Consider the following 27,422-nt stretch of genomic DNA (forward strand, 5'->3'; position numbering starts at 1 on the left):
TGCAGGTTGTCTGGGTTTCGTATCGGATAAGACGAGTCTGAAGTTCAGCAAATCCCACATCTCTTTCCAAAGCTCTTCTATTGTCCAGACAGTATCTAAAATGAAATTTAAAATATTAAATTTAAAAGCCAGAAGATCTCGAGCCTTTTTCCATGTTACAAAGAAAATACACTTTGTTTGTCTTTCAATATGGAAAAACTTCATTTGCTTCCTTTATCTTCCTTGCAAATTACCTTCCTTCCCAAAAGGTCTTCAAATGTTCTGATATAAAACGGAGGAAAAAAATCCAGGTCCCTTCTACCTTAAGAACACGGCATAATGCTACAATATACTTAAGGTCACCCCCTTATTTTATTAGCAAAAGTATAAAATGTTACTCTGACTTTTCCTAAATCAAAGAGTTTCAATAAGGATAGTGTAGTGGATTGTTCTGGATGACATGACAGTCAAGAATTAAAATCTCCACTGAGTCATTTTTTGTGTGTGTCAGGAGCGACTTGACAAACTGCAAGTCGCTTCTGGTGTCTAGAGAACTGGCTGTCTACAAAGACGTTACCCAGGGGATGACTGGATGTTTTACCATCCTTGTGGGAGGCTTCTCTCATGTCCCCGCATGAGGAACTGGAGGTGACAGAGGGAGCTCACCCGCTCTCCCCAGATTCAAACCACTGATCTGTTGGTCAGCAGTCCTGCCGGCACAAGGGTTTAACCCATTGCGCCACCGGGGGCTCCAACAGTAAGCCATGAAATGTATTGGTTCAGTTTTGGACCAGTCATACTCTCTCAGGTTAACCTCAGGGAGCCTACAGGATTTTGGGTGCAAATGTAAATGAACAAACTATAATTAGCTATTTCTTTCAGCAGAATATAAAGAATAAATAGTACAACATTGTGCACATTTACTCATAAGTATGTCCCATTTACTTCTTAATGGAATTTATTCCCTTGCCAATGAGCTTAGGATTTCAACCTAAAATGTGTCAAATATATTTCAACTGCCCTGCCTCATCAGACTCGGGTAGCAAGGTGGCCCTGCAAAGATAGTTTCTGTAAGTGACTATTGGGTCATTTAAAGTCATCTGGAGGGTTCTGTCTAGTAATGCCAAATGTTCCTGATGTCTACTTAATAATCATTTGGAAGAGGGCAGTGCAAATAGTATTTCCTATGTGGGATATTCTTGCATCACAACCTGGATACGCCCCAACTTTCCTTCACTACTGACTCATGTTAACACCATACTGAGATCAAATATAGATTTCTTGACTTCCAAAAACACCTGTTTCATTTTGTACATTTCACATTTTATATTTCCAAATAAAGGAACACACATTGTGAGATATTGGAAGGAAAACTCTCAATTGGGCCTTCTGGTAACTATAACCAAAAAATTTAATTTTCCAAGACCTGCAACCTGTGGAATAAATTCTCAGCTATGGAATAAAGGAAGAAGAAAGAATCAACCCAAAAGAAGCATAACAGTTCAGACCAACTGCCCAATTGTTTCATCATCCTGTTGCCAAGAGCAGACAAGCAGATGCCTCTCAGAAGCCTCCAAATAGGGCAGGAAAACTATAACAATCCCTTGTGGTTTGTTCCCTTTGAGCTATTCTGCCTAAAAGCACCACTTTCCAATTTACCTGATAAAATGAATAGGGATGGCTTGCATAACAATAAAATCAGTGCTGGTTCAATCAGCATATGCCTCTTAGCTCTGGAACATGGGGCACTCTTCCTTTTGTAACTATCTGCGCATCAGTACACTGCGCTTCCTCTAAACTGTCAGGACAAATCAACTAATTTTCTACCAGAAAGATAATGTTGTCATACTTAGCCTGAAGTGTATTTTCACCCCCTAGGAAGCGACTTTTTAATCAACTTAAGTAATGAATTCAATAGTGCCACTAGAAACAAGCTCATTATCTGATACAACAAAAAATTTTTTGCCTATCCATTTCATGGTATTTAATTTTCCCTGTTTATATTCTCAATAGGCACCGTGGCCCACTCTATAAAGATGAAATATTAATTCATCCTGAACAAAGCTACCATTCTCCATACCCTTTTTGCAGAATAATCTTCCTCTTTTTTAAAATTGAGCCATGTCTGATAATTCTAAAAACTGGGAATGATATGAAAATAATGCTATATTCTGAGTATCAGAAACAGCATTAAATATCACAAGCCAGGAACATATAAGCTCTTTTTTATGAAGGCTTCAAATGTCTCCAAGATCCTATTAAAATAGTACCATATTTACTCAAATCTAGTGTGCCATTGAATCTAATACACATCTCAATTTTCAAGACCTTGAAACCAAAAAAAGAATTTGTTGGCAAATATAATGCACAGTGGCAAAAAGTGCCCTCTTTGTAATTTGGCCAAAAAGGTGGTGTTGCTGTGAGCTTAGAATTTCTTCTTTAAAAATAGTGTTACATCACCAAATCTTTCAGCAGTTGAGAGTAACACTGCAGAGCCAGGTAACCCTTCCCTCAAGAAGCCTAGAAAGAGATGGAAAGATGGAAAGATGGAAGGGAGAGAAAGAAGGAAAGGAGCTCTGCAGCAGGCTTTCCCAGACTGCCTTAAGGCCGGGAGGATTTGAGTCTGATAGAAGGGAAGGGAAGCGAGGAGGGAGAGAGGTGAGGAAGCCTGGAGCCCCATCCCTCCTTCCTTTCCTCCTTCCTCACTTTTCTCTTTCTCGGAGCCCAAAGAGAAGACCAGGCAGGGAAGGGCACCCCGCGAGGGAGCCCAGGACTGTGATGCCTCCTGCTGCTGCTCCTCCTCCGCCCTGGAGCTTCTGAGGAGCGGCTCTCCTCCTCCATCTCTTCCTCTTTCGCTGCTTATCTGCCTTCCTTGAGAGATGCTGCCTTCATCTCTTCCTCCTCCTCCACTTCAACTCTGAGGCCTGTGGCGAGGGAACCAGCCCTGGTGAGGCAGCGGCACCGGCAAGCTAAGAAGGACACTCCTTCTCCACCTTCGTTGCCCTGCCAGGGCAGGTTCCCTTGCTGGCTGTTTACTGCAGGCTTCAGTAAAAGGCAAAGGCGGCTGTGGCTGTAAAGATAGAGCAGGAGTGGCCTCCTTGGCTTGCCAGGGTTGCTGCCTTGCCAGCGCCGGCTCACTTGCCAGCCGCTAGCCACAGGCCCCAAAGCAGCAGCCCTGGCAAGCTAAAGAGGTCTCTCCTTCTCTGCCTTACAGTGTTCCCCACTACTTCATGGTTCGCTTTTCATGGACTCACTGTTTTGCGGGTTTTCTCAGATGATGGCCCCAGCTGAGGGTGCGGCCTAGTCTGGCCTGTCCTCCTCAGCCGCCTGCAGGCAGGGCCAGTAGGCCCAGCCTGCACCTCAAAAACCACTGGGCCGGGCCCACTCCCCCGCCCAGGCTGGATCCCTGAGGACCCCATTTTGGACAGCGTCACCTCAAATGGCACTGTCCCTGCTGCCGCTGCTCCGTGCGCTCCCCTCCACCACCAATGCTCCGCACGGAGCATTGGCAGCAGTGGTGGGGCACGTGTGAAGCAACGGCGGCGGAGTGGCAGCAGGGCACGTGTGCGCAGAGCAGCGGCACCCCACCTCCAAGTTTATGCACAAAGCCTTCCGCAGCTTGATGGCCACGGTTTAATACAGTACGTACTGAACATTAAAAGAGGGAGGGAGGCTATACAGTACAGTATTTATTAAAATAAATATAGAGTCCCTACTTTGTGGATTTTCACTTATCGTTGGTGGCCCTGAACTATAGACAAAGCATGAGGAAGAACGGATCTGATTTTATGTTTGAAATGTATATTTTTAATTCATAAGGTATTTTAATAGTTTTAACTGTTTTATGTGCTGTTTTATATTGGTTTGTATGGGCATCTAATTGTTGCCACTGTTGTAAGCCGCCCTCAGTCCCTTCGGGTGAGAAGGGCGGGATATAAATGCGAGAAATAAATAAATAAATAAATAAATAAGTGAGGGAACACTGTACTTTATTTCAGGCTCTAAGCAAGTAAATATCAGGGCAAAACAGCATCTTGCTCCATGAGCATGACACAAGTACAAAGTTCTGTAACACTTTTCAAAACTATGGATTAAGTGTACTTCAGTGTATCTCAGTCTTGTCTTCTTCATTTGTATTCAGAGGAACTACTATTGCTAAGAAACTAATACTGCTTCTTGGCACATTGCACTTCCATACTCTTCAAAGTGCTCAGCAATCAATGGCAACCAATCCATGAAAGCTTGGGAAAGTCCTTTGAAGTTGAAACTAAGCCATGTGAATTGGATTGGCTTACCTGACTCCCATATTTTCCTCCTTTAATATAAGCGTGGTAATATGGTGTAATGATTTGAGCGCTAGACTAAGATTCTGGAAAACCAGGGTTCAAATCCCCGCTTTGCAACGGAAGCCCAGAGTGAGAGGGCAATTTACACTCTCTGTGGCTCAGAGAAAGACAATAGTAACCCAGTCTGAAGAAATCTTACCAAGAAAGTTTGCCCAAAGGACACAATAAACTGGAAATGACTTAAAGACACAAAACAATAACAACCAAACTCTCATACTGCTTATTGCTGGGGTAGTACTCTGCAACTATTTTGGGAAGCATGTGGCAGGGTGAAAACTAGTAATATCTTGGTTTCAATGAGGCATAAATCAATGCCTTCTTTCCTTCCCAGTCCATCCCATTCTACACTAATGGAGCATCATACTCAATTCATACAGTATCATTTTCTTTAATGGCTTTTACTTTCAAATTAAAAAAGATGTCATAACATCCTAAGTGCTCATTATCCTCCCAAATTATAATTATTCAAGCCAGGACATTACATTTTCATTTTAAATGACTACTCCTATATGTTAGCAAATTGACATACAACACACACTCATTTCATGACAGAGCCAAATGAAATCAGTGTGTGCTTTTTCTAAAAGTGAACTTATACCAAAAACTGAAGAAACAATTCACAACATTTGTTCTGAGGGAACTTACTCGAGACCATGATAACGGCAATCAGCTGCTTTTTCAAAAGGCAAACTTCTCAATGTGCGAGGTGACAGCTCTGGCGTCAGAAGAAAAGGGCTTTCACTGAGAAAAAAAGAGGGAAGGTAAAAACAAGGGCAGAATCCGTTAAATGTGAAATTATAACTTATTTATTTATTTATTTACAGTATTTATAATCCGCCCTTCCCACCCCGAAGGGGACTCAGGGTGGATCACAATGCACATATACATGGCAAACATTCAATGCCATTAGACACACAACATATAGACAGACACAGAGGCAATTTAACATTTTTCAGCTTCCGGCTTCATGAGGATATGCTTGATTCCAGCCACAGAGGGAGCTGCCTAGTGGTTAGTGAAAGGAATTTAGAAGGGGAGAGAAACCAACTGATACTAATGAGAGAAGAAATTCAATTGAAACTAGTGTGAGCTGCTCCATGTGCTTATTTTCCTGTGTACATACCTAAAACTATCACAGTAGCCAATAATTCATATATTCCAGAGCTGGTCTCTTAAAAGTGAAGGAAATTATATGCTCTGCAATCTTTTAGTACTGTACCTTGAGACCAAATAAAAGAAATCTCTAACATAAGCTTTGTGCTAGAAATTTGTGATACTACATGATTCGTTTATACCTTTTTATGCTGAAATTGAAGCAAAATAGCATGGCTACTCCAGTTTATTAAATAATTAATTAATTTAACTTAACTTATTCCTGGAAAACAACATATATTCTTAAGGCCACTTATCAAGCCTCCCAGCCCAAAGTGGATGCAACATTAACCACTGCAATCCCATAAATTTCACTATACACAACCCCTCACTTTTTTCAACTACGCTGGATAAGTTTTGAATTTATAGATAGATGGCAAAGGCAGAGATCCTGATGTTTTCCTCTGGATTGCCATGATGACCACAACAAGATAATCCCAGACACATTTGTTGTTTTATCCATTTTTTGAAGAAGTGGGGAATGCATTTTTAAGATAAAGACAAATAATGTGGTATAATGGTGGCACAATATAATAGTAATGGGCCAAACAGAAAATTTTAAAGGAGCATGACAGAAATTTTTTCCAGTTAATGCCATCATCAGTCAAAAACTGCCATGCAGTGAGATGTGCATGGAACAAGGCCTTACCTCTTCTGAATGTGCAATGGTTGCAGATCACTAACAGGAAGCCCTTCTGGGGTGAAATGCTTCAAGAGCTCCTTAGCATCAAGCAATGTCACCGATCCCCTTTGACCATCCTTATGACCAAGCAGCTGTTCAGAAACTCTGGCAAGAAAAATAAAGTTGCAATTGGGACAAATACTACAAAGCACAAGCAAGTAACACTCAAAGCTGCTACTGAGTGAGGCAGAGATAAAGTAACATGTAATATTTATCACCATTCAGCACTTTTCCAAACTTTACCTTGTTTTTTGTTTAATTTTTTCCAAATTTTCTAAGTTCTGAAGAACACTTCTTTCTGGCCACTGCATAGAATTCCAGCCTTTTGGCTCTAAGTCTGAGATGAGGGAGAAGAAACAGAAATATCAGTTATTAAAAAGCTTAAAAAGCAAGAGATGAGCAAGGAATATTTTTGTTGGACAGGCTTCAAAACATAGAGAGGCTTGTTTCACAGAACTCTGTATCACAGCAAGCTACAATATTGCTGGCTGCAACCAGACAAAAATTCAATGCACATACATTTTGAAGTGCATTTTGGTGGATGTTATATTTTGTTTCTACTTTTCTCCTCTTATTACACTGTATCTTTTAGTAGTGACAAGAATAACAGGCAGAATATTCTATAGAAGACATATCAATGTAACATGAGACCTTCTGAATCAGAACATCTTAAAACAATAAAGGCTTTTCTATAGAAAATTCTGGAATAAGTACCAGAACAATTGTAGTTTTTAAAATACATTTTGTATCTGAATGTTTGTGGGACTAAGGCATAAACATGGTATAAACAAGCATTTCAAATATGCCTACCACAAACAGTCCCCTGGCCTTCAGTTTTGACAACTGCTACAGGACAACTGCTATTTGAATGGCTACTATTCCACAATTCCAAGAAATGTTCTCTCGTACGCATCATCAGGGTTTTCAGTTCATTAGCTGAAGCCACAGATTCCTGTTTTTCTGCAAAAAAAAAAGAAGAAAAGGAAAGGAAGGAAAGAAAGAAAAAGGTTAGCTTATTTTTAGTATTTTTTGTGATCATCTACATGGTAACTTTAATACTAGATTTATAAAAAAAAGTCGACTCAGTTAACTGTTACTGAGTTAAGCCGTGTTGTTATTAAAAGAAGATACTCGCAGACATGAATTGCTTTTACAAACTATCACAAAAATGCCTTTGTTCTAGTAGTAACTTAGTTATTGTACCTTATAATGACACACTTTTTCCAAGATTAAAAACATTCAATAGATATAGAACTACAATGCGCCAGCTACCGTCAAACCAGAAGAGTTTAACATGCATAACATTCAATGCAGCCAATTATGCATATTATTTAATAATTCTGCAAATCAAATTAATAATTTATGCATTTCTCACACAATATCTCTGAGTCTTCTGAAAAGCACTCAGGGCAATAGTGAAAAGGACAGCTTTTATTCCGAGCATTTGCTCATACGAAGAAGGAAGTCTCTCCCATCATTTTTGCCGGTTTCCTTCTATGTTCCCATTCCAAAGTTTTTCAGACTTTGATAACCTATTCCCAAGAGCCTCTTCTTCTGCACCAGTTTGTGGCTCTGAAACAGCTTCACAATCAAGTTTCTTTAAAAATATAGAGGATCTAGATACCAGGAAAGTTTTGAATTTTTTGTCACACATTTTCTTTCTTTGAGCTAAAATGGCATAGTGGTTTGAAGGTTGGACTACAGCTCTGAAGATGAGATTTCAGGTCCTCCCTGAAGAAATCTTGCCAAGAAAACCCTGTGATAGGGTCCCCATGGGTAGCAAAAGAACTTGAAGGCACACAAAACAGCAAGAACAAAGCTTAGTTTATTCAGCTGAAATAAGAGTTAGCCTGCAGTCCTATGGACACTACACAATAGGTTTTTTTTACCACTGGGGTTTCCATTAGGCTCACCTCCAATTATGCATGCATAAGAGAGATTAAATAGATGTAATCTCTTTAAAATAATATATAGTTTTAATATGATTTACTCCTAAATATATACTTAACGGTGCAGTCTAAAAACACCGGTGCCAAACTCTCAGCAGTATGAGATACTGGGAACACACTGTTGTTGTGTCCTTTCAAGTCATTTCCAACTTACAGCAACCTTAAGGCAAACCTATCACAGGGTTTTCTTCACAGAATTTCTTCAGAGATGGGTCGTTTTGCCTTCCTCTGAAGCTGAGTGTGTGTGAATTGCCTATGGTCACCTGGTGGGCTTTCATGGCAGCATAGAGATTCAAACCATGGTCTCCACAGCCACAGTCCAATGCTCAAGCCACTACTGACTCTGTACTGAGACTACATGTTGAAAATATATTGCTTACTGCAGATAAATAGTCAAAATACATGTAGAAGATATATAATTAGGCCATCAAAGAAATGGCAAAAACTGTGTTCCTCCTCCATCCCCATTTAGAAGCAAGTTTCACTAAGTTCATTGAGAGCTGCTCCTTAGCAAAGCAAGATTTTAGTCTCAAAACAATCAGGTACTGTTGGGTCCCCCCCCCCCCCCTTAAATTTAATTGTATCTTGGAAAAAAATATTTCTTGAAATTGTGTCATGTCAGAAACTCTGTTGAGATTTAGCTAGGAAGAACCCCCAGGTAATAAGAGGGAAGTTATTTAAATTAACATGTATTCAATCTACATGAAAGCTATATTGCAAACACTGTTTTAATGCTATTCAGCTTAACCTCATTATTTTGAGAAAGCTTTTCACCCAGTTGTGCATATAACCTAAGCTATATCTCATACTTATTTATCATCAGCACCAAGAAGTATGGTAGCATGAATACATGCCCAGGAACATTTCCACACATCACTTCATAGATTAATTTTGGATCTATATGGAATGCAGACTATTTTCTAACACAGGGAGATATCTTTTCCATTGACAGTTAGAATCATCCTTTTAGCAGATTGTGTGGTAAGAGCCACAAGCTGAAGCTTTCCACAACACAAAGATAGGCACCACTCATATCTACTACTGTTTAACTAATAGCTATAAGGGCTGTTAGAAAAAGTTAGCAAGCAGATTTTACTGGTGGTCCTATTTTTATTTGACTTTCATTTTAATCTTTCTGTATACCTTGTAATTCAGCTGCAGGCAATCCAACTATAGAGTTATCTGCTTTGCAAGCAATAAAACATTCCACACCCCTAAATCAAACACAGTTCAACATTCAGCTCAGGAATGGAGTGACTTCCTTCTAGCTGAGGCTTACCTGATATACAATTCTAATTTTTCTTAATGACACTACTTTTTAAACATTGTTTGAACTCAATAACTCCTCCAGAGTTTATATAGCAAATACTGTCAAATTAAACCCCAAATTAAGATAAATTTGGTTTATATCAGCGCAGAGGCTGGCTGTTCTCACTGTTACTCACTCAGGCAGTGGTTCAAAGCAAATGCTTGGACACAAGCCAGTTTTTTCTCTCTTTGTAAAATCTGTTCTGCAGAGAAATGTGGGAGAGATCTGACAAATTCTTCAAATAAACCTGTGTTGATGAAAGGGTGAAGTGACAAGAAGAGATGATAAAATTATATTTTGAAACTTAACATTATGAATGACTCAGTAAGAAACCAACTGGTTCAACACAATAGGCAGGAGGGAAAACTGTGTTCACTTTACGATCAACAATCACAGATAGCATCAGATCTAGACATATTCTCCATCACAGCCCAGTATCCAGAGAACTGAAAGTTTTCACAGAATTTTAGCTAGATTCAGCTCTTAATTATTGCTCAAAAGGTTGCAAAGTAAAAAACACACACCAAACAATAGATGAGTGGAAAGGAAGTGTATTGTGAAAGCGACAACTTTCAGGCAAACTAAGCAACATAATAAAAGTCAAATAAGGAAAAGTAACACTTGTTAGTCAGACCTGGAGAAACAATATTTTGTCTTTTGAACAAAAAATTATCCCACAGAGGTGATTCAAACATACCAGTGGCAGGATTTGACTGGGGAATGGAACACAGATTGCCCAACAATTCAAACCAAAGAGGGAATCTTCTTTCTTTTACTGCCTTTGACCACTATTTCTCTGCTCTGGATGAGAGCCAAACTACCTATTTGCATAAACACTATTTTTATACAACCCTAAGATACAGACCTGTTCCTCCAACATCTCCCTTTTCTTCTGCTGATATATATGCTATATGTGGTTGTGTGTGTGTGTGCAGAACATTTTTTACCCAATAAAACACATCTGCCAAACTCAAGGTCTGTGAGCCGAATCTGGCCCACCATGTCATTCAATGTGGACTTCCAGATGCTGGACAACTCCTGTATTCTTTGTCATTAGACATCATGACTAGGGATGATTGGAGTTGGGTTCTTTTTTCTGCGTCAGGAGCGACTTGAGAAACTGCTTCTGGTGTGAGAGAATTGGCCATCTCCAAGGATGTTGCCCAGGGGACACTCAGATGTTTTTGATGTTTTTACCATGCGGGGACATGAGACTTTCCGCATGTCCCCGCATGGAGCTGGAACTGACAGAGGGAGCTCATCCACGCTCTCCCCAGGTTGGATTTGAACTGGCAACCTCCAGTTCAGCAACCCAAACTTCAAGTCAGCAGTCCTGCCGGTACAAGCCTTTAAACCATTGCGCTACTGGGGCTCATCAGAATTATAATACAGTAGCATTTGGAAGACTGCAGTTTGGTCTGTTTAGTCAGGACAATGAGGTTTGAATTTAGATACAAGGCTTGTGGATATGCTGTCCTTCAACCTTTCTCCATCCTCAATGTCCTTTAACATTTCCCCAATCTCAGAGCAGCAAGTGATGTTGAGTTGCAATTCTCATTCTCCACAGCCCTTATAGCGGATAATCAAAAGTTATGAGAGTTGTAATTCAATAACATCTGGGGAGCCAAACTGGGTAAACATTAAAGAGGAACAATCACTACATTTAAAAGACAGTTGGCCCTCTGTATCCACGGATTCTCCATCCGTGGATTTAACGGCTCTTTGAAGGCAACCCTAAGATGGATGCAGTCCTCAGTGAAAATGAATTTAACTTCCCTGTGATAAAGGGTTGGGTGAACTTTCAAATATAGAATAATTGTATGGGTTGAGAGTCTGCATCATTTGGTTGACCTAATAAAAGTATCCCCAACATGGATTGTATTTTATAACCAGAATGGCAATCACAGCATTTTAAATTAAAACAAGAGTAGCAGAGCAAATTAATCTACTGGATCCATTATGTTGACTTTACAAGTCACATTCACATACTGCGTATACTTTAATTGTGATTATTGGCTTTTGACCCAAATTAAGAATTTCTAAATACTATTAGAGGTCCATATCTATGAAATGAAATTCAGACATACTATTTGCCATTATTTTTCATCTCAACAGACTTACCTACTTCTGTTTCTTCTGTCTTTGTAGTAAATTTCCCAATTGATTCGGAAAGATTGACTGAGCCATTGATCTGACTGGCTGAATAGATCAGTGTTGCTTTGCATCCACCACAGCCATTGCCTTGTACCAAGAAATAATAGTTGCACATCTCTCCTTTCAGTTCTATATTGGGAACTAAAGAGAATACGAATTGTGAGACCAAACAGTCTAAAATTAAGAACAATGTATTTACATAAACATTTTGAAACTCTGCAGAAATTTTGAATGCATTTTAGATTTTGAGCACATAGGATTCCTGTCTTTTTAAAAGCGTGATAGGGATAAGTTCCCAGACTTCATGTGGATACATAAAACTGCAACTAATGGGAATCTACTGAAATAAAGGATATCTTGGCTCAAGACCACCATAGAGTCATTCTGATGGACCTAGAAAATGACTTGAAAGAACATATATTTGTTGTAAATGAAACTGTGATTTCCAGTATAGCAGGTCTATTTTGATTATTTTATTAGACAAAATCTACAAATAATAATGATACATATACTGTAATACAGAAACACATCATATACAGTAGAATCTCACTTATCCAATGTTCTGGATTATCCAACGCATTTTTGTAGTCAAAGTTTTCAAAACATTGTGATATTTTGGTGCTAAATTCGTAAATACAGTAATTACTACATAGCATTACTGCATATTGAACTACCCTTTCTGTCAAATTTGTTGTATAATTTGATGTTTAATAGGCTTTTCCTTAATCCCTCCTTATTATCCAACATATTCACTTATCCAACGTTCCGCTGGCCCGTTTATGTTGGATAAGTGAGACTCTACTGTATTACCAAATGTTCCTACGTGACAAATTACAGAAAATAGAACTAAAAATACATACAAAATAATACATTACAAAAAAGGAAATGAGTTAAAAGTTGACTTCCAACTTTCCTACCAATAGTGTAAGTAATACTAAATCCAACTTCCTCTGTGTTCATGCTATTTCAGACATCTACTTTTTGATTTAAAGTACTAATTCACAAATAACACAGCTGGTATTTTCGCACTTTTATATGAAAAAGGCTATTAATAGCTCCCTATCCTTCACAAACCTCCGCAATGATTTTTCTCTTATCAAAGTAGAAAATGTATCCATTTCTTACGTTTCAAAAATACAAAAATCTTTCAATTCATAGTTTTCAGCAAGCTGCGTCTACTACTTGAGTTAATATGTTTAAATTGTATGTGAAACATCACAATCTGGTGCCCTCAAAAAATTCTCAGTTGAGAGCTAACATTCCTATTCTATTATTTTAATAACGTATTTTTCACCCTTCCTATGTGTTCAGAACACTGTATTTAGGATAAAGGCAGTGCTTTGATATCACACTTTTGGCAAAACACAAAATGCATTAGCAAATTAACGAATAAACTGATTTTCTTTGCCAGTTTTTACCTTAAGTGCAATAATTCTGATAGTGATGCAGTTGCCCATGTGAGCGCTTACCTATGGACAGTCAGAAAATGGCCAGAAACAACCCTTTGTTTGCTGGGAATGTTTGGAGTCAGTACTAAAATACCGGATATAGTGAGACACAGTTTGCTAAGGAGAGGCTTACTGCAGATGAAAAGATGGGCTTGATCTTGTATTTTGACTGCTCTTACTTCCCTATTCCTCTATTATTTGTTTCCCATGACATCCAAACAGAAGCACACTTGGCTGTCTGATTTATTTCACTTGCCAAGCACCAGAGAAACAAATCTAAACCAAATATGGATTTCTTCTACTGCTTGCTACAAGAGAGACAAAGCAGACAGCCAAGGGAGGGGGGAAAAACCCAAGAGTTATGGATGTCATTACAGTCATTTGTCCTATAAATGACAGCAACTGGACAGGAGCTAATCCACTGATGATTTGGGATGCTATTAAATTTTTAGCATGTCATGATGTACAAACATGGTCAGTGTTTGCTACTAATTAATTACTACTAAGTGAAACCTGAAGAAGTCTGGCTTATCCCTATCCATCCTCTTTCCACTGGCAGACCAAGATCCTTGTATTTAGGCAGGCCTTCTACAACTGCCAGCCTAATACAGACAGAAGTTGTAAATGGAAGAACTTGACTTGACTTACTGATTTAATATTATTGAGAAGTTGTAAACTTTTAAAACTAGGCATTCCTAGGTTCCCCATCACAGCTCTATGATACATTTTTGCTAGATGTCATTTGTTCATTAGGGTTAGTTATTACCTGTGGTTTCATGTATCCACACAAAGCCCTGAGACATAACCCCCATGGACACAGAAGTTGTACTGTATTTTAATAAATATAATGTATTGTGGTTTTATATGTACTTCTTTTTAAAGTTAAGTTGGAAGCTACCTTGAATCTCAGCCATGGGAAAAAATAAGATCCAGATCTAATAAACAAACAAGCACCTCCATGGGTAATTTTAACTATATTAACAAGTCAGATTCCTAAGTCATGGTTTGAAAATGGCTCGTGAAACTAAACTTCATTAAGCTTAATCACATTTTTATAGGTCTGTATCAGTGGTTCTCAACCTGTGGGCCCCCAGATGTTTGGCCTTCAACTCCCAGAAATCCTAACAGCTGGCAAACTGGCTGGGATTTCTGGGAGTTGTAGGCCAAAACATCTGGGGACCCACAGGTTGAGAACCACTGTCTAGCCCAATATGACTCTCCAGGATGCAACATTATATGATATGACAAGCAAAAGTTAGTCCAAAGGAGTGAAATCCATAGTCCATATTCCTTCTTGTGACCATACTACAGGATTTACAGAGAATGGCTAGGCTGTTTCATATTTCGCAAAACCATAGCTTCATGTGATATCCTGCCACACCAAACATTAGCAATCTCTTTACCACATGATTACAAGTTGGGGAAACTTGGAACATGAAAATGTAAATGCATAGACAACTTTTCTCACCATTCATGACTTTTGGTTTTCGAGCTATATATTCTTTCCATTTCTTGGTACTTAACTGACTTGGCATAGGAATAAACATCCCACTGACATTGCAAGGCAATATAAATAGAGCTCCCACCTGTAAGCAAAGCACATACAGAACTCTTGACATTAAAAAGCAGCATTACCAAAGACAAATTTGTAAAACATCAGGTAAAGCCTGATCCATCAAGAAGATTCTCATTATGATGCATAATATGATGCAAAAGGAAGAATTCAAAGAAATTGCCAGCAGCCTCAGCATTTTCATGTCCATGAAAATGCAGAAATTCCAAAGTCATGTTTTTTTCCTAATCTACAATAACATCTGCAACAGCAATAAACACAGAACACATTGAATGAGATGAAATGTTTTCAAGAACATCCTGTTCTAAAATGCACCCAATTTCTGTTGCCAATTATAATTTTTCCCCACCATAACTTTAGGGTACATATTTTCGGCGTTTTTTTTTTTGGGGAAAATCTTATACTTTTCAGAGAGTTTTCTTCTTCATCCCCAATACACTTACAGTCCTAAATATATATCTGGCAATTAAACTATGTGCTATTGCAGACATAATGCAAAAGAATAGTGCTAACTAATGCTACACTATAAATACATGAGACCTGAGTTAAAAACCTTGGTGACTCCTCTGGAACTACTGCAGAGAGATCAGCTTTTATAGGAATCACAATTCTGTGCTATCTCCATATTGAGAAGAACTCTCATTATTTTAAAACTTATATCCCCAGCATGGTATCTATGGATACAAAGCATCTGTACCCATAATCTCCATCAATTCTTCTGCCTCCTTTCCCCTATTTTCAGAAACCCAAAGGGAGCAATTTTATATACTAGAAAAATATGTTGTGGGAGTGAAAAGAACATGGCCTTTTTCACTTTCTATTAAATCTATGTACTTGTCTACAATAATATCAACATCCAAGCAGAAGATTGCAAAACAATCAGATAAAAAAAATGTCAAGATGAAACCACAGACTCATCAGTCATTATTCCAGACTGAAAAAGCTAATGACTATTGGTCAGGTATATGATTGTAAAAATAAAACAGATCAAGATAAGCTAAAGATTTGGTTTCTAGAAGGAAAGATGTGTTCCAACTATTCTTCAAAGAAACTCTTTATAACTGTAACTATATTAACTTAATTGTATATACTTGCATTCAAGCAAATTAAAGTTAATATGTATTCATTAACCACTTTGACTTTAGAAGCAAGAGGTTACACATTGCAGATCAATTTTTCACCATTCTGTTGGCCCTTAGTATCTGCCGGGTTTGCTTCAAAGATCTCCCTGGATACAAAAATATCCAGGTATGCTCAAATCCCATGTTGTAAGCCGTCCTGAGTCCCCTTGGGTGAGAAGGGTGGGGTAGAAATGTTGTAAATAAATAAAAATAAATCAATCAGTCAATAAGAAAAGGCAAAGTACAATGGCATCCACTATACAAAAAAAAGCAAAATCAGTGTTTTTTTTTTTAGAATGATTTTTTTTAAAAAAATTCAAGTCATGAATAACTGAATTTGTGATGCAGCAACTGTGGATGTGGAGGTCTGGCTATATATTTAAAGGCTACATTGTGCTTTATTTTACTTAAAAGCAACACTATACCTTACCTTTCCAGGCAAAGATGACATCTGATTCCAAAATAATCTAGATTTTTCCTCAACATTAGTTCTTGCCAAGCTCCTACACAGAAAATTAAGGAATCCATCTTCACACATAGCCATAAAAAGCTACCAGTGAAAACTATCCATGATACACTAACATTTTCCCAATGTATTTATACACTGGAAATCAATGCTTCTCAAATGTTTCTTCTCATAAAGCTTTGATTTATGATGGCCATGTAATTTTTCCAAGGATACTACACCAGTATATACGGTAGTGAATTTGCATGCATACTCTGCGAAGTAATAACTACAGATATTATGGTCAGTAGAGTAGGGCTCGAATTGTTTCATCTGTTTCTTTCATGGTTTTGTACCGTTACGTCCATTCAGATTGCACAGAACGGTACAACTCCACAGGAATAACACAAACAGTGAAACGAAAGGCAGAAGGGAAGAGTAGCCATTTAGTCGGCTGATTCTTGGCGCTTGGCTGTAGGACCTGCTTGCCGGGCCTAGGAGTATCGAGCGTTCAATGTCTCGTAGGCCCGGCAGGCAAGGCCTATGAGCATCGAGTGCTCGATGGCATGTAGGCCCAGCTCCCAGGGCCTGGAGCTTTGCTGCCCAAGGCCTGAATTTTGTTTTGTTTTTTCATACCTTGGATGGAAAAGCCCATTTGTATAGGTGTCCGTTTCCGTAAGCAGTGGATGGAAACGGGACCACACAAATGGAACAAACAGAAACAGTAATTCCATACAAATGCACAAGCCTAATGGTCAGTGCCTTACACAGAAAACTGTGCAAGATACATATTTATGGGCTTCTATAAGGAGAAGCCCATTAATATGTATTTTGAGAACCTGCAACCAGTTGTCTGGAGTGCCTCATGATACCAGCCAGTTTGGGAATAAATCAGCCCTCATTAACCTCTATAACCTTTTAAAAAGATTCTGGCCTATATTTTTATAATATGGCATTAAATTCTAAAAGGTCTAGCTTCTTTTCATTATCCTAAACCAGCTTTGTGTTTAAAGGTAGTTACTACTTTTCCAAACATTTTGTGTTTCAGAAATGCATATCAAGATATGCACCCAGAACATTGAAAATCATACAGGCTTTTGGTTAAGATCGCCCTTCCCCATCATAATTATCATCATACAGTAGAGTCTCACTTATCCAACATAAACGGGCCGGCAGAATATTGGATAAGCGAATATGTTGGATAATAAGGAGGCATTAAGGAAAAGCCTATTAAACATCAAATTAGGTTATGATTTTACAAATGAAGCACCAAAACATCATGTTAGACAACAAATTTGGCAGAAAAAGTAGTTCAATACGCAGTAATGCTATGTAGTAATTACTGTATTTATGAATTTAGCACCAAAATATCACGATATATTGAAAACATTGACTACAAAAATGCGTTGGATAATCCAGAACGTTGGATAAGCGAGTGTTGGATAAGTGAGACTCTACTGTAATTACAATTATACTCCTCGACCTTTTGTATTGGTCGCACTTCTCCTGATTGCTTGATATTAATTCAGGGCTCCTCCCAACCCAATGTGACCTTAATTGAATCTGTTGCACTTTATCTATTTCTGAATTTGCAACTCATAATGTGCACTTTGCTTATCCACTTTTGCAACCTCATTGTTTTAATTCAATATCTTATTACTATGTTTCTGTTTTTTTTTTCCTTTTGGTTATTGTGTATATATTATTACTGGTTTTTGTTACTGTATTTTGATGTTTCGTATTTTGTTATTGTTTTGTATCTGAATTTGCTGTAAGCTACCCCGAGTCCCCTTCGGGGAGATAAATAAAATTATTATTATTATTATTATTATTATTATTATTATTATTATTATTAAAAGGATACAGCTCAAAGTGACTCTTTGACACGAAAGAAGAGGGCAGATGGGACAGCAGCACCATTTGAACAAATTTTAATACAGGACTATAGTAATGGAAAACCTGTGAAGAAATTAAGTTGGAAAAAAATCATTTTTATATCATTTTTGTATATGCCAAGACACATTATATACATACCTGGGTCATGTACTGGGGACAGGCAGGATATAAATTAAATAAATACACACTTCTAAGTAAGATGTGAAGTGGGTTATACATGCTAATTTTGTATCCAAAACAAGTTTTCCACTTCCATTTTCGTGCACAATGTTATGAAAGTTTAGTAGACCAGCAACCAGGATATGCTTCAGAGGTGATATGGACTGTGACTGAGAAGACAAATCAGCAATTTGGATTAATGAAATTTGCATTGGACTGACTTAGGAGCCAGTCTAATGTGTATTGCTTACTTCCAAGAAAAGCAAGCTTTCAGAACAAATTGCATTTACAGTACTTGCATTCTTCCTTTTCTGGTCTTATCCTTTTCCTCTTGACTTTATTGTCTCCAGGACTTATCTAAAGGCTATTTGCTTCTAAGACATAGAAACCTGTCTATTTTACCTGTGTAACTCTGCAGGACAGAAATCACTCTTTCAATAGTTCCATTTTAAGCAATGCCCCCAGATATGTGCTTATGTTGCTAAGTAAACCTTTTTAGAAGGTATAAGGAAGGGATAAGGAAAGTGCAACCCTTGGGATGCATATGGATACTATTCCTGTACTTTATTGACTCTTATCAATTCCTCCTAAGATTTTCAAGGCCCTTCATTCCACATTAAAAAGTGGAATGATTTTTCAGATGAATATGCTTTCAAACAACCCTTTTACCACATCTGGAAAACTGGAAATTACATGGCTGGAGCTGGACTTTACTCCTTCCCTTTGGCTTTCGTTTTCTTTAAAAAAAGTGAGGTGAATACTGTTGGAGACAGGCTTTGTTACAACAGGATAGTGATGGTGGAACCAGAATGTTAAGTGCACATTGCAGCTTCTCGTTTTTACTAAAGTATGACTCTGAAATCTGGTCTATGGAAGGGAGGGAGGGAGAATGTAAGAAAGATAGAAAAGAAAGGGGGAAAGAAGGGAAAGGAAGAAAGGAAAAAAAGAAAGAAGAGAAGAGGCAGGGGTGTCATGAGTGAGGCTTTTTTACTCCAATGGGAGAAAGACATTCACTATTGTGTCGTTTCCTCTGGAGTGAATCCAATGTCTTTCTCCCTTCATCTTCTTATTCTTCCCCTTCTTCCTCTTCTTCTTTTCTGCCTCTGGCCTTTTGCTTTTGCTCTGAACCTTCCCATCAAAAATTTTTCACCAGTAACCACAGACAGTTTCATTCCAAAGCAGTAGAGTCTGTCAAATTAGAATTTCTTCAGAATTCAAAAAGCTGTAATCCTAAATATGGGGAGTCAGTATGGTGTAGTGGTTTGAACCTCAGACTACAGTTCTGAATCCACTGGCTGATCTTGGGCAGGACATACTATCTTGGCCTCAGAGAAAGATAAAGGCAGATCCCCTCTGAATAAATCTTGCCAAGAAAACTTTGTGATATGGTTACTTTAGGGTCACTATACATTGGAAACAACGTGGAGGCACACAAAAGGTCTAATTAATAATTAATTATACCTCTCCTTGGAAAGTGTGGCTCCAAGAGGATCAGTTTATTTGATTTCGGCCCCTTACTACTACCAAGTTATGCAGGCCTGCTGTAAAGCATAGCAAAAGAAGTGTGTGTTTTTGACCAGACCTTAAGTGATTTCTTTTGCTTTTGGGTGTAAATACCATTATTTTAGAAAATACTGTCTTAAATGGTATTGCACAGTTGTGGCTAAATTTACCTGTCACTGATTTTTTAAAAATAAGAAATATCGTTCAAAGAGAGATAAACCAAATACTTTACCTCTGGCAAATGACTGGTAGTATTCTTAGTCTGTTCAGTTTCAGTGGCAGAGAAGGAACTATTAAAGCACAAAGTGCTGAGTGGCTTTTTTGATTCAATGCTTTTTATGCAGAAGTCTGGAAAAGTAATTTCAGATGCAAACTGAAGAAAACAGAAACAGTAGAATTAAGCAAAAATATAAATCTCATTCTAAGATGTTAGAAATATTCAAATGCAAAATTATACTGAAACAAAGTATAATTAAATAATTAGAAATACGTAAACACAATTAGAGTTTTAAATGTAAAATAGCTTTTTTAAAATAACAAAAGTTTATTTCTGTGCATGTACTGGCCTCATTGGCATTTCTCCTGACTGACAGGAAAGAAGCAGGCAGATTACAGTATCTAATTCAGTTTTCTTCCATGTATGAACTTAGCATGCATTCTTCAGCACTTAGATATAAAAAGTACTGCTATACTTTTAATGAATTTCCATATCAATACCTTTCTCTCCCATATCTGAATCTTTCCTCTCCACAGTTCTCTTGGATCAATGCTACTTTGTAGGTTTTCGGGAGCCACAATATCAGCTGAAAGATAGTCTGCAACTTTTTGCCAACTACTGAAAGAAGAAAAAATGTGATTAAGTTGTGTACATTTATGTTTCACTAGCATTGAACCTGAAAGCTATGAAAGTCAAAAAATAGTATCTGATGAGTAATAATAGCGTGACATCAGCCATTATTTACTGGTCAAACACTTTAGTGTCTGGATTTTTTTGCCAATTGGGTCACTGAAAAAAATAGTCCAATGGTAAATCAAACACCTTTTGACTTGACTATACTCATTTAGACACAATAAGGCATAGCCAATATTCAATATTCTAAATTGTTCACAATGGAAAAATATGCTACTTGAATTGAACACATATTATTTATATTTATTTAAACAATAATTGTTGTGTCAGTTTGCACTGATAAAAGTGTTTGAATCCCACAATTCGCTTCCACAAGATTTAAGATTCCAAGATATGTGCATATTTTGCATATGCTTTTATTTTACCAATTCTACTTAATGATCATAAAATGCAAGTCAGGAATGGAAAATATGAATCACTGGGGAGTTCCTTATCCACCCACAAGTCGCTTCTTCTGCAATCTCTGATCAAAGGTAAGAAGCTATTTAAAGCCTGGAAAGATACCGCATGAAACTGAGCTCTGGTCTTCAAGTTCCCTGCCCCTTTTCTATAGTCTTGAAACTCTTCCTTAGTATTTTGGTATTTAATGTAAGGCTGTCTAAGCCTAACTTACAGACCAAACGGTAACTAAATGGGCCATGACTCCTAAGCTTAATCTAGCCCACTGTGACACTGAAACACACCTTACAACACCGACTTAGGAACAACTTCCAGTACAATTCAAGTATCAGGACAAGAAGGAGATTCTAACTTAATTGTCTCTCTTCAGACAAAATATCAATGAACAATGTGATCATTTTTTCAATCAAATGTGACTCCCAATGTGTGGCCCTTTTCTTTCTTTCAAAAATATAATTCTTATAAAGCATCACAGTTAAACCAGTTGCCAGAATGATTGATGTATTGCCACTCACCTTTGGTTTTCATTTGTTACAATAGTGATTTTTGCTGCATGCCATTCTCTCAGGTGTTTTAAAGCACCAATGACTGGCAAACAGTCTTTCAAGCTAGGGACCTCTATTTCTGAAGTTTGCCATATGACATCAACCATGGCTTTTCCTGCAGAGGAAATTACAATGGGCATATAACATATAAGAATAATATTCAAACACCTCCTAGCAATAAAAAGAAATAGAAAGTTGGAGCTACCAAGAAGCAGGTCACAAATTAAGTGCTAATTTCTCTAAAATCAATTTGATTTTTTAAATCCTAACTTTCTCCCAACATGGGAGCCAAATTGCACAACATAAAAAGGAAGACCAATTTGGAGAGACTGTGAACCAAATTTCAAAGAGGGGAGTCCTGTCCAGTTTGTAGTCTCCAGAAACAGCAGTTCCTTGCTTCTCAGCTGTTCAGTGATCAACTGATTAATCATGAAAGGAAAGAGAGGGAGATCAGAAAAATCCAATGTTTAACCTCTTCTCCCCAGCATCTCCCTCCATTATCTATGTATGTTTTGTGTTCGTTGAGATAAGGAGATGGAGTAGCAAGTGTGTACAAGTACTAGAAAGAAAGAAAAAGAAAGTCTCCCCACCCAAGTTTTCTCAGATTTCCATTTTTTGGCCACAAAGCATAGCATGCTCAAATAGCAAAGGTTCAATATTGGCTGATGGCACTATAAAGCTGTTCAGAAGGACAAAATTACTTCCCAGAAAAAGTAAATTATATAAGACAGACAAAATGAAAAGCTACTTGAAGAAAATTCATTATGCCAACATGCAAAACAATTTGTGACAAATATGTTAAACCTAAAGTGATTAAAATACACGTTTTTAAGTAGTGATAAATATAAAATTTTCATATCAAAAATATTTTTGAGTTACCAGGAGCAGGAAGCTTATCTGCCAACAGATGTATACTCTCTGCAGATTCTTCATAAAGACTGAAAGATAAAATTTGGAAAAAAAATAGCATCTCTGAAGTATGCTACAGAGTGATTAATTATGCCATTCAGATATCAGATCATCATATTTTTGGACTGAGAAACAGGACAAAACAGATTTCTAATGTGTCACTGGTTGCCAGAATTTGACTAGTAAATTGCAGCACAGAGTACAATGAAAATATCACCCCCCCTCCAAAAAAAACACAGGAAGACATCACAGTTGTTGCTGTGTACATAAAGGTCATTTCCAACTTATGACAACACTATGGCAAACCTACTTTGGGGTTTTTCTTGGCAGAATTTGGTCAGAGAGGCTTGCTCTTGCCATGCTCTGTGACTAAGACAATGTGATTTACCCAAAGTCACTCAGCGAGTTTACACAGCCAAGCATTTTCTGTGTGTTTTCTCATTTTTTTCATTCCTAATAAATATGCAGTTTATGTGAAATCTTTACCACCAAAATCCAGTAATAAATGTATCAAGGCCAACAGCACAGCTGGAGCCTAAACATAGTATTTTATTTAGTAAGCTAAACTATTGCTCAATGCAAACTTAAAACAGACTTGTAAGTTCTAAGACAATTCACTCTGATATTGTTGTTGTATTCCCTTCTGACTTATGGTGACCCCAAGATGAACTTATCATGGGGTTTTCTGGGGCTGAGAGTATGTGACTCACCTAAGGTCACCCAGTGGGTTTCTATGGCCAAATGGGAAAGCAAACTCCAAAGTCATAGCCCAAGGCATAAAGTAGACCAGATAAATTATAATTACCTGTATTAAAAACAGTTGAACTGAAATATTAATTAAATAAGTAGTCCAGGTTTGAATTAAATAAGGAAAATAACAATAGGAATGGTAATTTACGGCCTCTGAGGAATCTGGCATCACAGTGGCTTGAAGAGAGATGAAAAGAGTGCCTTACTGCTCGAATAAAAATCCCAAAAAACTATCAGGTGATTGCAGAAATCATACTATGTAATATGGAGAGGCATCTTTCATCAGTGCTCTTATAGCTCATTAGTCCCACTTCAATTTTTTCTTGCAAAAGTAGTCCAGTTAAACCACAAATATGAAGATATATGTCTACAATAGCCTTAAAATGCCACCTCCGACTTTTTGAAAAACTATCATTGCTACAATTTTCATTTCTGTCACTCACTCCCTTTCCAGTAGTAACACACACATTCCATGCTGTCAAACTTGATGTTGTGGGGGTTTTCGGCTACTAACATGAGTCTTACAGTACAGTGCAGCTGTAAAGCTTGGAAAAGTAATTTTGAGGATTGCAACTTTAGGAGTCCCAAATTGGCATCCCTAATGGATGTTTCTGGGAGCTGTAATCTAAAAAAAAGAACTTTTCCAACTGCTAACTGAGAGCATGGCTAGCTCCAGCCTACATCACAGAAATAAGAGTATGTGGCTTGGTTCAGAGAAGGATGAGCAACTATGGATATAAAGGGACAGCAGAGGAAACATGTATTGCCTACAACAGAAAATCTATGGACTTGCTAAGCTCAACCATTTTTTTCAATTTAAAAAGTACTCCGGGCAAACAAAGCAAAGAACCAGTAATGGACATAAAAGGTATCCTTGTGAGGTTGATATAAAATTTACAGTCAAACCCATGTCTTTCACTATTATGGGTTCACTATACGTTTAAATCAGAAGTAAACATCATTGTATATCAAGGAAGTCTGGTTCCGAGTGTGACAGTTAGGTTTGCCGCAAATAAATAAAATAAATAAGACAGAAAGACATTTCTGTTTTGGAAACTGAATGACTGGCTCCCCCTTCTGTTTGCATTGACAGTTTAATCACACATTCCATACAATGTGTAAATTTAGGGATCACAAAAAGTTGACAGGCAACTTGAAGGAACGTGTACCATATTATTATCAAATCTCAAGAGAGTTCCTTTCACTGTACACTGAGAGTGCACTGAGTGAATAAGAAACTCACAGATTAATTGGGCAATTTAATGGCAGAATGATTTGATTTCCCTAGTTCAAGTTTGGAGTCAAACTTCACCCATTCTGACTTTGTTTTGTTTTGTTTGAACCACTATAGTGTGCTGGCTTGAGTGGGGGCTTATATAAATCTGGAGATCGTGATTCAAATCCTTGCCCGGAAACTCATTTGGTGCCCTTAGGCCAATCACACTCTCATAGCTCAGAGGAAGGTGATGGCAAGCCATCTCTGAACAATTCGTGCCATGAAAATCCTGTGATACGGTCATCATAAGTCAGAAATGACTTGAAGGCACACAAGACCAATGCCTAAGAATTTTATAAAACATATAGAACATACAAAAATTGGATTAACTTACTCAGTGAAAGATAAGGATTCTTGACTATTGCTGTCTTCTTCCTGCATACACTGGGCATCACCAAGGCATTCTTCGATATTTCTTTGAATAGAGCTTTTGTCTTGATCAGCCTCAAAATCAATGTTCTCCCAGTCAGAACTACAAAACTATTCAGTTAAGAAAAACTCTGTAAGAGTCATTCAGCTTTGAATTAATGTTTTAAATACCAGTTCAACAATATTAACTCACCTGAGAAAATCCACATATTGACTGAATTGCAAAATACCATTCCTTCACCCCTGGGATCCCAACAAGTGAACAGGCTAAAAGAAGAAGGAATACAAATATTACAATTCAACCAAAAATATTACTCAAAACCTTATTTCTGTTTACAAGCCTTTTTACTGGCCTGCAGTAGTCAAGCCAAACCTCAAGGATAATAATATACAAGAAATGATATACAAGATTGTATTTTCTTAAGAACCTAAACATATTAACAATTTTAATCAGACACATTTTCCATGAAGAGTAATCTGTTTTTGGTATCCAAATTTTGTTGGGTACCCATATCCGTTTTCTGGAGACTTCTGAAAATTGGCTAATGGAAATACAGTGTTCCCTCACTTATTGCTGGGATTAGGTTCCAGGACCACCTGCAATAAGTGAAAATCCGTGAAGTAGGGACACTATATTTATTTTAATATTCATACATTATTTTAGCAGTTATACACTGTTTTAACTCTTTATCAACTAATCGTGCATTGATAAATCATTTCCTTCTCCTCCCATTGCCACCTGGGCTCCTTTTCTCTCCCTTTGGCTTCTCCTTCCAACCTTCCTTAGGCTGTAAATTGCAATTTTTTATGATTTATAATAGTCTTTTAGAGTTTATTGAAAAACCGCGAAACAGCGAATCCACAAAAAGTGAACTGTGAAGTAGTGAGGGAACACTGTATCTGTTTTCGGCTAGGCAGCCGAAAGATCCGGGAAGATCCGACCCACTGGTGGGAATGGGGAACTTATGAGGTTCCCCTTTCCGTTCCTGGGTTCCTTTTTCTTCTTCCTTTCAAAGGAGTCTGGGTTTGAGGAATGGGGTTAAGGAAGCTATCGAATAGAAGGGAAGAAGCCATGCCCGGGAGCCACATGGGCCGTTTTGGGCGGAAAAAAAAGGCAGCTGAGCCATCTGGAGAAGCCGAAGGAAAACAGCTAAAACGGATCTGTGAACAAGTTTAGGTTCTTCAATTATGAGTATTACACTACAGTAAGATCCAAGTTGCTGAAACTAGTGTTTCCACTGATAATGGTGAATCCAAAAGTATCTACTAACTACAGACCTCATTCTTAAGAGTGGGATTCTCTTCAAAAGAGCTTGACCATGTATCAACCAGATGGATAAACCATCTTGCACAAACAGCTAGGATTGACTCCCATCTGCCCCCATCCACTCAATCATCTTGGCCAATAACTGGTTAAAATCATATATATCACAAGTAACAGATGAAAAGAAATGATTGGGGAGAGCTGAATGTCATCCTCATTTTTATAACATATCTACATCTATCCCTACATAACCTGATGAGCATAATACAAGAATCTGGAGAATCTGCCAAAGAACAGAGCAACAAAACAACAGCATCATTTTCTGGAAGTGACCGACCAACCACAACTAGAACCACCAGAGAAGAATCTCAGAGTAATAATCTAACCAGAAGGAAACCATACTCAAAAACACTAAAAAAAAAACTGAAAGATCCAAAAATCCAACAGCATTTCTCTCCCAACACACAGATCTGAAGCTGGACTGCTAATAATCTAGGACAAGCAGCAAAAATTTGGAAATATATGATGTTGCTGAATTGACACTGTCTGGAAATAGGCATGTATTAATATTTATCTTTTGTTTACCTGGGAAATCTTCAAGTTTTGCATTCACAGAGGGAGTACAATTTCTCTCCAGCAAGTTATAAATGTTTTCTGCTGTTAAGCCTGCAAAACACAAGGTTGAGCAAAGGTTTTTTAAAGCATGCAATGCACTTAAACAATCTTATGTACAAAAACTTGTGAAGTCTAATCTTAAATGCCATCTTGTCTGTGGTGCTCAGTCATAAGCCAGTGCAGACAAAGCAGTGCTGTGTAGTATACATTGGTTCTGAAACTGGTTACCACCAGTGCAAATTCAGTCCTATTTCAGTTTGTTTTGAACATGGTGCACTGGTTGTAACATTAACACAGTACTAACCATGATGGACTTGAAATTAGAAGCCTGGCTTTCACAGTTTTTCAGATACTGGTTACAAGAGCCATCTTGGTTACCACTAAAGGTAATTGACACTGATACAGACCTGGTTAAACCAAATCCAAACAAGGGAGATAATACATGTCGGAAAATGGAACATATGACACCAGATTGCCAAACCATGGTTAGGAAATCAGAAATGCTATCTTTGCTGATATTTTACCAATGAGATAGGATGCTCAAGACCATACAGCGTAGATGAATTATGCCAGAGTCACGCTATCCTTTACCATTTAATTAGTAACCACGATTACGATTAACCCTCTTTTACTCTATCACTTTATAATTATGGGTTCTGTTTTTTTCAG

The 27,422-nt window shown here is 37.8% G+C and overlaps 1 protein-coding gene across 5 annotated transcripts in view; it reads right to left on the reverse strand.

Moving 5' to 3' along the window:
• mtbp (MDM2 binding protein) overlaps nucleotides 1–27,422 on the reverse strand; it is a 36,819-nt gene that overhangs the window by 7,424 nt on the left and 1,973 nt on the right. For 2 of the 5 annotated variants that reach the window (XM_062980058.1, XM_062980057.1), the window contains exons 2-18: nucleotides 26,724–26,804; nucleotides 25,068–25,141; nucleotides 24,840–24,985; nucleotides 22,450–22,508; nucleotides 21,541–21,685; nucleotides 20,434–20,548; nucleotides 19,949–20,089; nucleotides 18,023–18,117; nucleotides 16,144–16,216; nucleotides 14,488–14,605; nucleotides 11,539–11,712; nucleotides 9,554–9,664; nucleotides 6,970–7,119; nucleotides 6,403–6,496; nucleotides 6,127–6,264; nucleotides 4,971–5,066; nucleotides 1–95 (exon numbers count right to left, since the gene is read on the reverse strand). The exon at nucleotides 1–95 is cut by the window's left edge and continues 172 nt beyond it. In XM_062980058.1, the coding sequence (XP_062836128.1) occupies nucleotides 1–95; nucleotides 4,971–5,066; nucleotides 6,127–6,264; nucleotides 6,403–6,496; nucleotides 6,970–7,119; nucleotides 9,554–9,664; nucleotides 11,539–11,712; nucleotides 14,488–14,605; nucleotides 16,144–16,216; nucleotides 18,023–18,117; nucleotides 19,949–20,089; nucleotides 20,434–20,548; nucleotides 21,541–21,685; nucleotides 22,450–22,508; nucleotides 24,840–24,985; nucleotides 25,068–25,141; nucleotides 26,724–26,804 (1,905 nt within the window). Of the gene's footprint in view, nucleotides 96–4,970; nucleotides 5,067–6,126; nucleotides 6,265–6,402; nucleotides 6,497–6,969; nucleotides 7,120–9,553; nucleotides 9,665–11,538; nucleotides 11,713–14,487; nucleotides 14,606–16,143; nucleotides 16,217–18,022; nucleotides 18,118–19,948; nucleotides 20,090–20,433; nucleotides 20,552–21,540; nucleotides 21,686–22,449; nucleotides 22,509–24,839; nucleotides 24,986–25,067; nucleotides 25,142–26,723; nucleotides 26,805–27,422 lie in introns of all 5 variants that reach the window. The other 3 variants (XM_008116914.3, XM_062980056.1, XM_062980059.1) reach the window with 2 other exon arrangements.

This window comes from Anolis carolinensis, chromosome 4 (genome assembly GCF_035594765.1).
Source record: "Anolis carolinensis isolate JA03-04 chromosome 4, rAnoCar3.1.pri, whole genome shotgun sequence".
NCBI classification, from domain to species: Eukaryota; Metazoa; Chordata; class Lepidosauria; order Squamata; family Dactyloidae; genus Anolis; species Anolis carolinensis.